Here is a 16,902-nt window from a genome sequence, read left to right as displayed (position 1 = left end):
CTGGTATAGAGGCTGCTTATTTGTTTGATAAAATCAAGAATGCTGTCCCATACATTGATGATCCCTTTAAAGATATATGGGAGTCATATCTGAGAATCGAGGAATTGGATTCAGTTATTCTCAAGATGAAGTTGAACACACTCCAGGGACGGACGGGCTCACAACAAATGTCTATCGATTCTAATGGAGTGATGTGAGAAATTGGCTATTTAAAGAGGTAATGGAATGTATAGAGAAGAAAGATCTTATGTCATCTATAAAGCAAGGTATAATTACTCTGATTCCTAAATATTACTGTTTTAAACAGTCTATGGTATTTACACTAACAGGAGGGATACACCATTTGAGCAAAGTGCAGGGCTGCACATGACATGTTGATAAAAACATCAATATATGCTCTAGGTTTTCTACACTGCAATCATTCATACATAAACAAATGAAAATAAAGATGTCATAAAAGTGATGGAAATACACAGGAAATGGAAACACTTTTTTGACCAGATTATCTTTGTCCAGAATAAGGGCCAAAAAAATCTCGAAATTACGAAATTAAAAAACGTAAACTCTGTTTTTGGATTCAAAAACAGTAACATGATTTTTTTTTAAAAAGAAGAAGGATACAACAAACAAACTCAGAGACCAAGGATAAAATCATTGGTGACCAAGAGATGGTGGCATACAGTTGGGAAATTCCTCATCACAATCATAGCAAATGAGTCTCATGACATACAGTGCAATGAATTTCCTCTGCCAGATTACTGAAAATGAGGAAAGAAGTAATCTTGCCCTGCAGCAAAGAGAGTGAAATATCTTCTTCACAGGCAAGTGGATATGTGGGAACGAGGGCAGGCAGACAATGCGTGGAGATGGCTACTTGACTCAATGCCAGATTTTGCACATACAAGAGAGAATATATTCATTGTAAAATAAATTTATCAAGATCAGTATCTGAAGGATCAGGGAAACAGAGAAAACCCTACGCATGCAGGGGACATGAGATTTTTCTGAATTATTGTCAACATTGTGTAGTTTTCCGTCAGGCCACTGGGTGTCTATGGCAGACACTTTAGTTTGATGACCTGTGGATACATGAAAACACACTGGTTTTGCAGATTAACGAAGCAGCCACTGATATTGCAACAGATTAAAAAAAATAAAAAGCATGTTGATTTAAAAGACCATGCCACCGTTTATTGAAATAGGGCTCATCACGGTCTCCCCTAGCTGTAGATAGTTGGGCCAATGCATTTTTTGTCTCAGTGCATGCATTGTTTTAGTCCGGTGCAACACCGTGGCCTGCGTATTCACAGCAAGTATAAATAGCTATGCAGATGGACTAGACGATTTCTTTGGCAGATATTGATTTGGGGCTATACTGGGCTGCCCGTGATGCACCAAATTAAAATAATGCATGCACTGAGACAACGCTCTCTCTCTCTTTCTCTCTCTGAAATGACCTGTGATTGATCCAATTTCCAGACAGACGTAAAAGGAAATGCAGAAGTCTAGTTTTTGCGCAGACCCTTTGCATTACAATGTGCTGAAAGATTATAATGGCAGTGTTGCCCAGCAACGCCAAAAATGAAGTGCCTGCCACACCTTTATTTGACTTAAATAGTCAAGGCAGAAACATTCCCATTTCCCTCATCACATACACCTTAGGCCTGTGTCAAAGCTAACACAAAACTTTGAATCCTATGCAGCAATATAAACTGTTTAATTTAAAATCTTAAAACATTGACCATTTCAACATATTTTCATTATGAAGCAACATGAGACTCTCAATCAATGTGGAAGTAATACTTCATTAAGCATTAGAAATGTTTCAACTGCAATGTATTTTTACAAACAAATCCCCATAAATACAGTTTTGGGTAAGAACTCACATGCTTACTGCAGTGCTGTTGTTATTTGCATAGATTGACATTGACTTAGATACAATACATCTACATTGACATACATGTTAAAGAGACTACAGGAAACTTATCACAGCTATAAACCAAAACATTTCCAATTCCAAATCAAGAATCATAACACAACTTTTATGCGATTGCCGTTGACTATTTGCAACAGAGTTTGCAGGGAACTTAAGTTCAATTTCTTTAGATTTACATATGTACTGAAATCACCAAAGCTAAATCTAACAGATAATCCAACTAGATCCAGCCGGCCTAATCTTTTATAAACCGTATTTAACCCTCCATATTTGTACTGCAGCAACTTCATCTAAAAATGAGTTCAAACAAGATCTGCTGAAAGACAAAAACATGCATGCAAACAGGAGACTTAGCCTATTATTAAGTGTGACAACTTCACGAAACATTTGAACGACAAACATCACAATTTTGGCCTCCAATATGTTGTTTTGATCATTTTCAAGTATTGTCTTGAGATAGCAGAGTGAAATCTTCACTTCCATTTCTTTTCCCTGAATTTTCATTATTGGAGTAGTAAGCTGCCAGACTCTATGGTCCAAATGTTGCCCAAAACGAACATATTACTATCACAAAACAACCCAGGGCACCTGTGAAGGATCTGTCAATCTGATCCAAGCTGCATGCATTACAGTAGTACCCCACTGTTCTCCCTTGTAAAGAGGTTTTCATCATGCTTTAATTTAGTTTCTGTCACTTACACTAACAGCGTTACAGAAGTTTTTTAGCAGAAGCTCCTATTCACATGTCTCTATGCAGGAAAGATGCGTTTGGGCCTCTAAAGAGGTTTTTGTTATGTTTTAAACTTGTTTCTGTCACTTTAACAGCTTTACCCTTCACTGTTTAACTCCCAAACCAACACGAGAATGACAAGAAAAGAGTTCACATAGTGTTACTGTGGGATCAGTCAACAGCATGTCCACAAAGGCTGAAAGTCATACTGGGAATTGGTGGCAGGTACAGTACAGTAACACATTTATTGTTGTTAAATTCCAGAGCACACATGTGCATAGGGGCGATAGAGATGTTTCAGTAATGGACAAAATAAACAGTAGCCCGGCTAGAGAGGGCAAGACTCAATTACTTCATACATCCTCAGTCACACAATGCCAAAATACACAACAGTGGTTTCAAACAATAAATAGCCTTTGCCTTTTTCTCCGTGAAGCTGTGAACAAAAAAATGATAATAATAATAATAATAATATAACAAAGAAATGTTCATTCTTATTTCAAGTTTGCATGTTCCTATGTTGTCATTTAAATCAATCCCAAATGTCACATTACATTACTGGTTCCTTTTTCATCATTAAAACACAAGTCAGTAACAGAAGAATACAAATGACGTGTTAAGATCCTACACATTATACCTCTACTAGTGCCTGCCTACACTTCCTGTATGCTATGGTTAACATAAGATGCTCTCTTTTTTTTCTTTTTCTTTCTATTATATATAGCTTTAGTATTTCAGTCTTAGAAAAAGCTTTTGGCAATTAGCTGAACTATACACACAGCTTATATATACAAAATTAATTCACAAACAACAGTATGGACCCTTTGGAAAGTCCCAGTGAGACGTATCTTCCCACTTGTCGTCAGTTTTTATCCTTTTTGATTGGACATTTCAGACAGGTTCCTATGAATGGAGCTGGTAGGTGGGAAGCAGGGCACAATGAAACAAAAGGAAGAGACAAATCAATATGTTGGAACAATTGTGTGGTGGCTCAGGGGGAAAGTTGGAAGAGGATAGCGAAGGCATGTTCTCACTAAACGCAGCAAGGAGCCTCAGGGGCCTTTTCTATGCAGAGCAGGGAGTGAGTGCTGAATGCAGCGAGGCGCCTGCGTGGTGCATTTGCTTATCTGCATTTGAATTGTGTAGATTTGACCGCAACTCAATGTAAATGAATCTATCCAGCACAGTAACTAAATGGCAAAAGTCATGGTGTATTTCTAAAATGTTTCCAGAAACATGTGTTAGTGGCTGTCATGCATGAATATAAAGACTATCCCGTCGACTGTTTCTGAGGCACTTATCAACAACAAAAAGTGTATAGCACAGCCCGTCAACTGAACCCACTTCTGCACGAGTCCTCGTGCATCGCAGTGAGCACATTCCGTGAGAAAGATATACCATCAGGAAGGAGAAAGCTGTGTGATTATTGGGTTTTGAACTTGAGACTGGAAATAAATGTGGATTTGTGGTGTACATGTATTTCTTTATCTCCAAGGGTATCATACAATGTAAGCGTTAGAGAAAGACTGGGTGCATGTTTGTTAAGGCAGAGTGTATGTTTTTATGCAAATATGTCCAAGTGCTCCTGTTTTATATCTTTGAATATTTGCGTGCCTGTGCCTCAAGCCCATCAAATCTATTTGCGCTTCCTGAGCACCAGGTACATTAGGCCGCCGATGAGAGTCATGGGGAAGCTGATCCAGGCCAGGATATAGGAGGAGCCGTAGGAGCCTTCCTGAAGACTGGGCACATGAAAGCTATTTTTTTGAGCCGTGTAGATGGAAACTGCAATCATCACACAAAGAGCTAAAGGAGGAGAGAGGAGGATGGAAATTGCATTTGTTAGTTAAAGAGGACATTTCATTTAAACTACAACTCCAACATTCAACCAGTTGTGTCCTGCAGCAACTTGGTGCAACTTAAAGCAGTTATTTGACATTATTTTGCAAAATACACTTATCTGTTTTCTTGCTGAGAGTTAGATGATATGATTGATACTACCGACCAGCTGCCGGTGAGCTTAGCTTGGCACAAAGACTGGCAACAGCTAGCCTGGCTTTGTCCAAAGGTAATGCTGACTAGCTTAATTTCCTGTCAGCTACAATGTGAAAGGGCTGACTTAAAGCCTTCTCCACAGCCAACTGTGCATTGCTGCTAAAGTAGAACATATTTTGCATATTTTATTTCCTAAAATGGATAGTTTACATTATAATAAAACAGCATTTGTTAGTGGTTGAGTGCCAGCTTTGAGACGCTTTCTACACTTTGTCATTGTTGACAAATTTACATTGTTGTCCTGGTTGACAACGTTAATAAAGTGAACAATGTATTTGATTTCAAGTCTTTTGGTAAGTTGATGGTATTTTTACTAAAATGCTGGATACCACATTACCACAAGGTAAAACGGTCAGTGGGAAGTCTTTGCTATCTTTCCATGAATATGAGGAAAGTTGAAGATTACACATTTTACCTAACACTTTGGCTGGCACTCAAATCTTGCCAACACAAGGACACTGCACAGAAAAAACAGGTTGGTAATGGCTGGTAAGCTAAAACAATAGTCACTAAAGCCCCTGTCGCACTAAATGCATTCTAGACTTACTCTTCAAGTCTCCTGAGAAGTCTCTCAGACAGAGACAAAAGCTGCTTTGACGCCTGTGTGTGTGTTTGTGTGTGTGTGTGTGTGTGTGTGTGTGTGTGTGTGTGTGTGTGTGTGTGTGTGTGTGTGTGTGTGTGTGTGCTTGCGTCACTCACAGGCCAATAGCTGGATGATGGATGTGAAAATAAATCTCTCTCCCTGTTGGAGCCTAAAGAGCTGAAGGATGAAGACGAAGAAGCTGACACAACAGAAGATGGTGGCCAGGATCATAGTTGCCTGGACGGCCTGCAGATAGGCTGAGGAAAGAGGAGAAAGGAGCTGTTACACACACAATTACCGTACACACACATCAATTACATAGCTGCACGCTGTCTTGCCTGCATCAGTCGTATGGCTGTTCTCCACAGGATAGCAGGTGGAGTTACAGGAGTACCACAGGTCAGCGTAGATCACCTCACGTCCAACTGGCGACACCACCCACCAACACTAAATCAGGGAGGGACATAGAGATGGTTGAAATGATGAAAATGTACTGCCATGCTCTGTGACCATTCTTGGTTTATACTCACATTGTGAATGGTTGAAACAAAGAGGAGGATGGCTGCAGCCAGATGGAAGAAGATGATGAAGGCTAAGATGATCAACATGGCTGCCCTTCAGTTTGGTCAGGCCAGTTAAATATTTTACAGGCTGCTTCAGTAGCTATATGTGTCTCTCGCTGGCTGGTTGTCAATGCGCAGAATGTACCTCCTGTTGGACACTCCTGTTGGATGTTTGCTTGTGTGTTTATGCTGGTTGTCTCACAGGCTGGTTTGCAGGCTGATAGTCAAGAGTGGATAAAGGTAATTCACATGAAAGGGATCTGTTGGTAGCAACATACAGTACATGTAATACTTGAATACACACACAAATACAGGGAAAGATGAATCCCTTGTGTGTTATTAGCGGACATAAAACACATAGACAAAACAATTGCAGAGGGCTTACTTCCCGGTTCTTGGCGGCCCCAAATGTAAAAACGCTCATGGTAAACTGCAGAATGCATATTCATAGTTACTTATTGGAATTTTCTGCCACCACTAGTACAAACACAAGTAAAGAATACTAATCAGAAAAGTCAATCTCTGCAGTTTTTTATGAATTGGAGTACATTTAGTCATTAGTCTATTTGTTATTGAAGTGTGTCAAATTTAAAATAACTGAGAATAAAATAAAAAGAAACAGCGTAAACAGTGAAACAGACCACATGCACTAACGATCATTACATCTGCAACCAACTGTCAAAATACAATTTCAAACAACTACAAAGAATGCAGTCTTAACCTCTTATCTCAAATTACAGAAAATGCTACTGAGATGTGAGATGAAGCGTATATATTGTGGTTTTATGTATGCCAAACAATGTGTGTGGTTGAGTGTTTGTATGCGGAGTACAGAATGTGGGAGTGGGCTGTTTACTCTGCAGTGATTGAAAGCCTAATCCTGACTATGACTTGGTGATGGAAGCAGGCAGTTGACTGTTTACATCTTGAAATGAGCAGTATGTGCTCAGTTCAGTCAGTGTAGACCAGAATATGACATGCTATGTTAGCATAGCAGCATTAGCAGAAAATTCAATCCAATGGTGCCAACAATGCTAGTGCATCAATATGCCAAAAAGGATGCATGAGAGGTTAAGGTTCACTGTAAATCAACCAAAGACACTTAAGGTGCTGGGTCAAATACTTATTTCTTTTTTTTTTGCAGCGTAACATTAGTATTTGTAGCACTATAACACAATCTAAATGTCCAAAGTGTACGCATAATCGTCTACTGAGGCCTTGATTTTGTATGTGGACTCTTTTTGTAGGGATATCCAGGCCTGTACAATTGTTTGTTTTTGTGTTTCTTTCCTGTTTTTTTTTCACCTCTGCTACTAGGAATGGTCATAAAGGGAAAATCCAATAAAAATACCAAGAACTTCCAGAAACACTTGCTTGTCAAAGGACTTGGCTCAGCATGTAAAATGCCTTGTCGGCATCATTTTGTCTAACGTTCATCCTTCTACAAATATAATCACACAAGAAGAGATTCTGAAATCTAGAATACATTTATTTGCAACAAATCACTTTAAACTTTTCCAGCCCCGCTTTTAAGGCTGTTATACTATGAATGCAGACTAAAGCCTACATCTTCACTACGCGTGCAGTCTGCTCTCTGTGTACACTGTACAAATCAAACTCAGCCAAAGTACCCTGTTGGGATAATACACATGCAATAACACAAACATGTGAGTTTGATTTCAGTAACCGCATAAAGTCCCACCAAAAACTTTCAGAAGCAGGCAGAGACACAAACATGTTGAAAAGCGCATGTGAGTGCAGGCACACCCACACACACACACACACACACACACTCCCACACAAACACACATTCAAAAGTCAGACAGCAGAGGAATTAGCCCTCTCCGCCAAAATGGAGTCATAGTAAAAATACCCTCTCCCCCTGACAGGAAGCAGGCTGCAGTTTTTTTTTAAACTGAATGTGGCTGTGGGGTGTGACTGAGTTGGGGGAAGGGGGCAAGAGGGTAAAAAAGGAGGTGAGGAAACATCAAAAGTAAGCTATTTTTTGATTTTTAAGAGGGGATACACAGCAATATTTTTTTCTAATCTCTTGATCAGACAAAAAAAATAATGCACAGAGCTTTCAGGTCTGAAAAGTGAAGCCAACGCGTAGAGGAAGTGCCTTTAACCTGGATTTTATGTTGCTTTTCTTTAAATGATTGTTCATTTCGTCAATGTTTAATTTCTTATACTGCACAGTAACTTTTATTCTTGTGCTTTATCTGTTTTATGTTTTGAATTGTTTTTATGTAAAGCATTTTGAATTGCCCTGTTGCTGAAATATGCTACACAAATGAAGCTGCCTTGTCTTGGATTCTATCTAGTTCCCAACAGGGGACAACTCCACTGGTTGCAAAAAGACGTTTGCTCGTTTAGATGTCCATGAGAAAATGACCCAGTTCTCACTTCAGTAAACATTTTAATAAAGACTTTATGGTCTCAAACGCTAGCTTCAAGCTTTGTTCATATAGCATGATGTTCATTTTGTAAATGACTGTCCCATTTACCGTAAAACAGACAATATAGCAGAGGATGCTTTAGGGCGTGGCAACACACCGACCTGTCAATCAGGACAGAGACTTAGCAATGCATATCTAGGGCACTGTGTAGATTGAAATAACAGTGAACTTGTTTTGGGGTGCTGTCCATGTTTTGTCCTAAACGTTGACCCAATCCCAGTGTGTTTTCACCTCATCAAAGTTGATTTGTTGTGGAGTTTATAAAAGTTAAAACTGTGTGATGCAGTCAGGATGGGATTAATATGCATATTCTCTGAAGAGGCAGGATGGCCATTTGTTCCTCACCTCCCTTCCCCCCCTGTTCTCTGACTGTAAGTATGATCTGGTCAAGTCTGGCATCAACATATGGAAAGGCGCTTCCGCTATGCAACAGAATCTCCAGTCTGTCTCCTGTCCCTGGGGTCTGGTCTAGGCTAAAACAACACAATGTTGATTGGAATTGTTGATGTCAGAGTTTCACATTTACACGACATAACCATTTGCCCTGCACCAAAAGCGACCCCCAAAGGTGCAGACCATCATTGGTCAGCAATGATGCACTCAACATGCTGTCATGACAACAACTGACCAATGAGAAAGGATTTGAATGCACCATGGGAAAAAGAACAGCCCCCCGGTGCAGCGCATAAAAAGTGTGAACTAAGAAGTTTCAGGACTGCTTCCATGTGACTCCGTCAGGAGGAGCGTGGATCAGTCCGCTGTCAGCTGCAGTGTTATTGTGTTTGTTTTGTCTCTGATTGTCTTTGTCTCATCATCTTCATCACTGCTGTTGCATTAAACCTTCACCAATTCTCAATTTGACCCCCAGCCTCCTTTCTCTCAGAGATCCAAACGAATGCGATGTAAGTTATGAATTACTAACAATTGGTGACTCCCAACGTGGATTTTCTGAGGTAAGGACGGACAATTCAAAAACTGGATCAGACTGTCATGGTGAGTTGCTGAATTTTCACGTGGGCCCACAAAACTGAGGTGAGCAGGATCCCTGTTTTATCAAAAGACTGCATAGGCTATAGGAAATGTGCAAAACATGTAGACGTGAAGACTCAGCAATCATCAAGTCGTAAGTCTGTTAAATTGGAAAAGCATTTAAAGTAAATACTCAATTGAAAGTATTGAAAGCGATAAGTCAAAGCGATTGTGTGTGATTGTTTGTGTTGATGTTTGTAAGCTTAAAAACCTAAAAGTGGGTCCTAAGCCGACCGGGACGAGAGACCCGAGGATCTAAGCGTTTGAGTCGTGTGCACAGATTTAGAAGTCCGTTTGAGTCGGCCGGTGAAGTCTGTTTAAAACTTAAATTTAAAGTGATCATGAAAAAGTAGACCAGGTGAACTTGTATAAGTGTTTGACTTATGTGATCGTATAAAGCCGACCTAGTTTAACCCGTTAAATTTAAGATGTTAAGTGATCGTTGAAAAAGACGACCGATTCACAAGAAAAATTTGTAAAATGTTCAAGAAAAAGTTGACCAGGTTAGAACCGAGATAAATTTTAAATAAAAAGACCGAAGAGACGGCGACAGAGTTTTAGTTTCTGTGGGGCACGGAGGAAAAACAAAGTCTTTTTGAGCCAGTCGAATGATTGTGTGGGGTCAGGCCTGGAGCGCTTATCTTGCGGCGACGGCGGGGGTGAGAACCAGTGAAGGGCCCCTCAGTTTGTTCCTCGTGACCATAGTCTAGAAGAATAGGAAATAATTTGATAAATATAGTCGAATTGTGTAAAAGATACACTTAGGAATTGTACAGAGGCGCCTAATGTAAATACATTTATGTGGTGGTGGAATGTGTGTTCTATGATGAACCTTAGCCTGGTGCAGGGTTGATTGTGTTACTCGGAGCTGGAAGAAGGCGGATCCCAGCTGTGCTGATATTGACTGTACATAATTTATTGTAAATGTTTGTTGAATTGGGAGCGTGAATGTTCTAAGCAGTGTGGTTTTAAACAGGAAAAAGCGTTCATTGACGCCTATCCTGTAAGTGACTGGGGAATGTGGGGAGGATATTTATTTTTTAACTGAAAAAACTTAACAGAAAGTTCTGGTTGAAAGAAAACATTCACCATTTATGAGTGTCCGCCAGAAACGGTAGAAGCTTGGCTCCTTAAGAGGTGAATTAAGTTGGAAACAAACAGAACTTTGAGTTTTACTCTGCGGCAAAGGGGAGGGGAAAATATTTTGTATCAGTTACATTTTGATATTGTGTAGCAGAGAAGGAAAGTGAATTACCTTGATTGAATTCCTACACTTAATCGTTGTCCTTGTAAGCATTAACCAATCAAATTGGATAAAAATTACAGAGGCAAGTGTCATCAAGAACAAACTTACTTACATAAATTAGTGTCTTTATTTCCTTTCCACCTCTTAACCTAGACAGCTTTTTATTAAATTCCTGGGTTTTCATTTATTTCATTTTTTCATTTAGTACTATTGTATTTCTTTTTAAATAAATACCCACACATAGGTTTGATTTTCTTTTCTTTTAGCAAGTATTATTTTTAAACACCCCAATAGATTTACTTTACAATTTTGTTTAATTCTGTTTTTCATTCATTTTTACCTCATTATTAGATTTGTAATTTTTTATTTTAAAAATAAAAATCGGGGACAGACTATGAGCAAAATGATAGACAGACAGCCACTACAGCCATCCCCATACAAAAATACAGAGTACTGGAAGAATAAAATCCTTGCAGTTGCAGGAGACATACAAGATGCAGTTGCAAAGGTTGTAGCTGCAGCCATAAAGACACCCCCAGTAGAAGCCGTACCACAATACCCCATACAATACCAGGGACCACCACTAAGAGGACGGAGTAGAAACAGACCACGATTCAATGGATGCTACAGGTGTGGAGAGCTAACACACAGGGTCAAAGACTGCCCTTCTGTGGGTCCACCAGGATCCATGCCTTATGGCTCACAGAGAGGAAGAGGGAGAAGCGTGATGACAAATCAACCTAGCTACCACTACTGAAAACGTTCCCGTCACAGATCACTATATCGCTTTACAGAATCTGAATCCCTCCTCAGGAGGGACTAAGGGGTTTTTACACCTTAATGCAGACAGATTAAATCAATGCAGATCTACTCAGTCTTAAGAGTGAATGTTCAGGCGGTCATCAAAGAATCATGACTTAGCATTGTGTGATGTTCTCAAATGTTTTTAATTGATAAGTGCATTTTTATTTAGGATTCATCTGTTTCTTTTATTCTTTTGGTTTGGTGTTTTGAGTAATGTGTCTGAATGAATTGATAAAGCTCATTACAAGTCAAATTAAGCCTTCAAATAAAGTCAACTGAAAAGTGGTGGGAAAGTTAATTTGAGCTGCCTTAAGCAATTTGACATTACAAGATAATGTACCAGAGGTACCAGAGTAAAGCTAATTGGGGTTTTAAATGGATAAATTAGTAGATGCATATTGGGAATTTTGACTCAATTGGATTGTTTTTTGACTTGAAATGGTAAATAAGAGGGTTTCATTGCATTTATATTCATTCTGAACTTTTTGTTTTCCATGATTTTGTTAAGGTTTATTTTATTTCTTTTCTTTCAGTCAAACTTTTGATTTTCTGCATGGGTGGGAACGTACGGTTTTAGTCAAGACAGTAGCTTTTCTGTTGTTGTTGTTTCTTTGTTTTGATTTTATTTTTTCTCCCTAGTTTGTAAAATAGTTTAAAAAAGAAAAAAGAAAAGAAAAATTGAAGATTTGCTTAACGTTCTGTGCTGGCCACACAGAACGTTAAAACAATCTTCTTCTCAGAGTGTTGTGGCACCAAACGTGATACAAGACTAATGTTGACATAAATTTGCTCCAAAAATAGCAATTTGTTGAAAAATTTGTCAAAATTTTGAAATTTCAATTGAAAGAATCATTAGCAGCCCAACAACTTGAGAGATTTTGGGAATTTTAAAGTGGAAAATTACAGTGGTTTTTATTCTTTGAATATAGGTATTTGTGATTGGTGATTATATATGTATATTTTCAATGGACTGATGATTTTTGGATGGGTAATTTCATATTTTTTAGTGTTTTGGACTGAATTTTTTTTGCCCATTGTCTTAAGGACTTTGGAAAACACAGAGACAAAGGAAAACATTTCTCCCTCCGTGAGAAATGAATGGACAGATCAAAGACAAACTCATTTCACAGTTTTTTCCTCCCAGAATGAAACACTAATATGACTTTTGAAAAGCAAAAAGTCTGTCAAAACCATTTATTCACAGGTTAAAGCAGAGACTGGTCCGTCCTGATGGCTTCAGCTGTTCAAGAAAATCCAGATCCAGGTGGAACAAGCTCATTCTGTCGACTACCAGCGCTGCAGTGAAGGCCACCAGCCCAGCAGGGGACCACCAGCCCTGCATAGGATCAACAGCCCAGCAGGGGGCCAACAAACATCTGACCAGACGCGGACGGAGAGCATGGAGCGTCGCTGTTGCAGATTTCCTGTGGTGGCTCCTGACACTGCCAGCAAAGAGGAGGGAGACTGGAGTCCCCGTCGCTGATGCTGACTTCTGCTGACCAAACCATCCCCAGGTGCTGGAGTGGAGACACACCCAGCTGTTCATCCCCATGTTTCCTCAGTTAGACCTACGATGACATCCACACCAGGTGTCAGAAAAGGAGGGTCCTGATTCCATGATGAGTTCCACTCAGGGACACGCTAAGCATAGCGCCATCATCTTTCCGTCTGGATGTTTCTGAAACAGATGATGTTTCAGAAAAGTAGGGAAAAGGAGGGTGTTGATATAAGGAGGGTGCAATCAGTCACCTTCCATCCAACCGGTAAAGAATCCGAATATTCAGCCCATTCTTCAGAAAAAGGAGAGTAAGGAGTTTTTACAGAAGCGCAGCTGAGCGGGCGCACAAATGTGACATCATGAAAGCGCCGTGGCCTGCTGCAGTGACAAACTGCAGCCTAACAATGAACCAGCAACCATGTGAGATTTTGTCCCCAGAGACTTTCCTTCCAGATTAGAAAAATATTTGGACTTCAGAATAATTTCCATTAGACACATTTGCCATTAAGAGAGATTTTAAACCAGCTGATTACTCTACAAAATTGAGATTAGGTGTAAGGTTACTTGTGCAGATTTGAATTGGAGAGTTGGATTTAGTTAGGAGTTGATCTGTTTTCTTCCAATTATACATGTTTGTGTTGAAATGCTACTTTTTGATTTAGAGATTTTAAGAATTTTTGTTTTCCTTCCTAGATTTTTTGTTCTCCTTCCTGTTAAATGATTAAGTTTCCATCGTTTTTTCACCTGGTCAAAGACTTTTAATATCTTCTGATTTGTTTGTTTTTGTTTCAAAAGTTAGTCACTAATCAGTGAGTAATATCAGCCATAGGAGCAAGAGTTGTATTAAAGAGCATAACATTTTTTACAAGAAAAGGAGTCAGATGAGGTCAAAGGAAATGAATTGTATGTAAAATCATGTTTGTTTGTTTCTTACAATTTTTGCAGCTGATGTTTACATTTTTGGTTGAATTTTTTTGTTCATATAATTCAAGACAAGACATTGTTTTATGTAATATTTATAGTGTTTCACACCAAAGGTGTGAAAAAGGAGGGATTGTTGAGTTATAAAAAGTTATAAACTGTGTGATGCAGTCAGGATGGGATTAATATGCATATGTCTCTGAAGAAGGCAGGATGGCCATTTGTTCCTCACCTCCCTTCCCCCCCTGTTTCTCTGACTGTAAAGTATTGATCTGGTCAAGTCTGGCATTCAACATATGGAAAGGCGCTTCCTGCTATGCAACAGAAGTCTCCAGTCTGTCTCCTGTCCCCTGGGGTCTGGTCTAGGCTAAAACAACACAATGTTGATTGGAATATGTTGATGTCAGAGTTTCACATTTACACGACATAACCATTTGCCCTGCAACCAAAAGCGACCCCCAAAGGTGCAGACCATCATTGGTCAGCAATGATGCACTCAACATGCTGTCATGACAACAACTGACCAATGAGAAAGGATTTGAATGCACCATGGGAAAAAGAACAGCCCCCCGGTGCAGCGCATAAAAAGTGTGAACTAAGAAGTTTCAGGACTGCTTCCATGTGACTCCGTCAGGAGGAGCGTGGATCAGTCCGCTGTCAGCTGCAGTGTTATTGTGTTTGTTTTGTCTCTGATTGTCTTTGTCTCATCATCTTCATCACTGCTGTTGCATTAAACCTTCACCAATTCTCAATTTGACCCCCAGCCTCCTTTCTCTCAGAGATCCAAACGAATGCGATGTAAGTTATGAATTACTAACAATTGGAACAATTGGTCAACAGAAAATGTCTGGTTCAGCTCTCAGTAGCACCTTGCCAAGAGCAATGCCATTAAAACCTGGCTTAGCCATGTCATCCATTGTTGCCAACTCTTTTCCAACAGAAATAGCTAGCACTAGCACAAACATCACTAAAAGTTGCCAGATGATGCCATACACTCATTTGCATATTGGTGATGTCATTGTGTATCATTTGCATAAAGCTTAGTGGTTATGTTGACTGACTGTCTGCTGCTCATGGCGCCAGAGAAGAGAGAGAGGAAGGAGGAGAGAGAGAGAGAGAGAGAGAGAGAGAGAGAGAGAGAGAGAGAGAGAGAGAGAACGAGAGAGCGAGAGAGAGAGACCCCGTGCTGTTGCCAGAAGAGCCGTGGACTGAGATTACTCTGAGAAGCATGCATGGGAGTGAATAACAATTAGGCTTATCTCACTTTCCCCCTTGATAGTCTGAAGACGCAAAATGTGTTGCCAGTCGCTTTTTAGAAACAAAGTAGCTAAGAGGGTCTGAATAGTTTCTAAATCTAGCGAGAGCAAAAATTGGCCTGTTATGATATTTTAATAGTGCAATTCTAATAAAGGGAAGGTGACAGAGCTGGAAAGACAGGAAAGCTAAGGGAAAAGAACCAGCAATTGAATTCCCTACATCCGTTTCAAAACTCTCTCTGGTATTTGAGTCTAATCTGACCTGCAGGAAAAAAATCTTCAAAGCAGCAGCAATCTCCTAAACATGTAACACACCACACACCACACACACCACACCACACACACACACACACCACCACACCACCACACACACCACAACACCCCACACCACCACACACACCACCACAGCACCCCACATACACACACTAACACACACAGCTGGATCTGATTCAATCTGCAGCTGCTTTCGCGCCTCAGTGGAGAAAAGATGAAGGGAAGAGGGAGGGGGAGACAGGGAAAAAAAAGGGAACCCCTTTGGAGTGGGATGGAGGGAAGTGAGAAAAACAAAAACAAGAGCATGAACACACACACACACACACACATATACACTCTAATGTATACATGCATCCACATAAGCTACACAAAACCGAAAACGGATAGCCTGCTAAGAAACTTACAAAAATGATAGACTCACAAACACAGTTCCGATAATTCAAGTGAATTCAAACTGTGCAGACCACATACATAAAACCCTGGTGATGACTGACACAGTAGACCACTTCTGTAAATAATGTTTATTCTCCTGTAAATGATGTCTACATTCTCCTGTAAATTATACATTCTCCTTTGTGTATGTTTTTAGAGATTTACTGCTTTGATTGTCCAAACTGTAATGATCATATACAAGAGAAATTATCCAAAAACCACAATTATGCAGATTTGTTATTGTCATCTTTTTCTTTGTGTGGGTGGATGATGGACCATTTCTTTGTCCATTACTTTTATTTTATTGAAAACATAATATATTTACTGCAAAATAATAAGAATTTTAAAATGAGTAATGTTTCTATTTACGTGGAGAAACAAACCAAACATTACATTATTACTTCTGAAAACTAGTCCTCTCTCTCTCTCTCTCTTCCTCGCTCTCTCTCTCTTGATACCATTTTACACAGACAAATGCACACAAACATTAACCTAAATGTGGAGGCCTGTATTCCCCGGGGTTCCTTGGGAAAAGGGTTGCACTGAGGAGGTTTCACTCGGCGCTGATAGTAGAGTGTGAAAGCACATATGCACACCTCTGACCCCAGGCGACAGCTGCAGACACATATACACACACAAAGCACATAGCTGCGTAAAGCTGCTGTATACATTGGCCTCACTATGCTGATAGGCATAACACCGATATTTTGTGCCTTATCTATCATAATAGATATACAATCAGCTGTGGCGAGTCAATCAGCTAACAAGTGACAAACTGTCCTCATTATCCAAGTTAGAGATTATCCTATACTCACCATACAGCATTCAGGTCATTAATAAAGTAAACTGTCTTAGTCCACTAACTAAGACAAGAGTGGACCGTTCTTTCTGAAACCGTTCTTTTCTTTCATAAAATAACAAATACTGTAGTTTTGTGTAATCACATAGGTAGGCTGATTCTGTCAGACTCTGGACACCTCGCCTGACACCCACCCTAAAACAGGCTGCCATTCCTCCTCTCCACTCAGCCTTATAATAGGAGGCTGGGGGACTCAATGCAAGTGTGTGTGAGTGTGTGTGTGTGTGTGTGTGTGTGTGTGTGTGTGTGTGTGTGTGT

At 39.8% G+C, this 16,902-nt stretch overlaps 1 protein-coding gene and 1 long non-coding RNA gene across 2 annotated transcripts in view; one reads left to right on the top strand and one right to left on the bottom strand.

Moving 5' to 3' along the window:
- Nucleotides 1-1,700: 1,700 nt before the first annotated feature.
- emp2 (epithelial membrane protein 2) lies at nucleotides 1,701-6,091 on the bottom strand. Its single transcript, XM_032537668.1, has 4 exons — nucleotides 5,835-6,091; nucleotides 5,643-5,751; nucleotides 5,421-5,561; nucleotides 1,701-4,472 (listed from the first exon to the last, which is right to left on the bottom strand). The coding sequence occupies exons 1-4, from the start codon at nucleotides 5,910-5,912 to the stop codon at nucleotides 4,303-4,305; spliced, it is 498 nt and encodes a 165-aa protein (XP_032393559.1). The 5' UTR covers nucleotides 5,913-6,091; the 3' UTR covers nucleotides 1,701-4,302.
- Nucleotides 6,001-16,902, top strand: part of LOC116703077 (uncharacterized) — a 14,247-nt gene continuing 3,345 nt past the window's right edge. The window contains exon 1 of the long non-coding RNA XR_004335330.1: nucleotides 6,001-6,129. This is a non-coding gene — a long non-coding RNA (uncharacterized LOC116703077). The remainder of the gene's footprint in view (nucleotides 6,130-16,902) is intronic.

Source organism: Etheostoma spectabile, chromosome 15, assembly GCF_008692095.1.
Source record: "Etheostoma spectabile isolate EspeVRDwgs_2016 chromosome 15, UIUC_Espe_1.0, whole genome shotgun sequence".
Lineage (NCBI taxonomy): Eukaryota > Metazoa > Chordata > Actinopteri > Perciformes > Percidae > Etheostoma > Etheostoma spectabile.
Note: the sequence above shows the minus strand (reverse complement) of the source record. Positions and strands in the feature narration are given on the sequence as shown.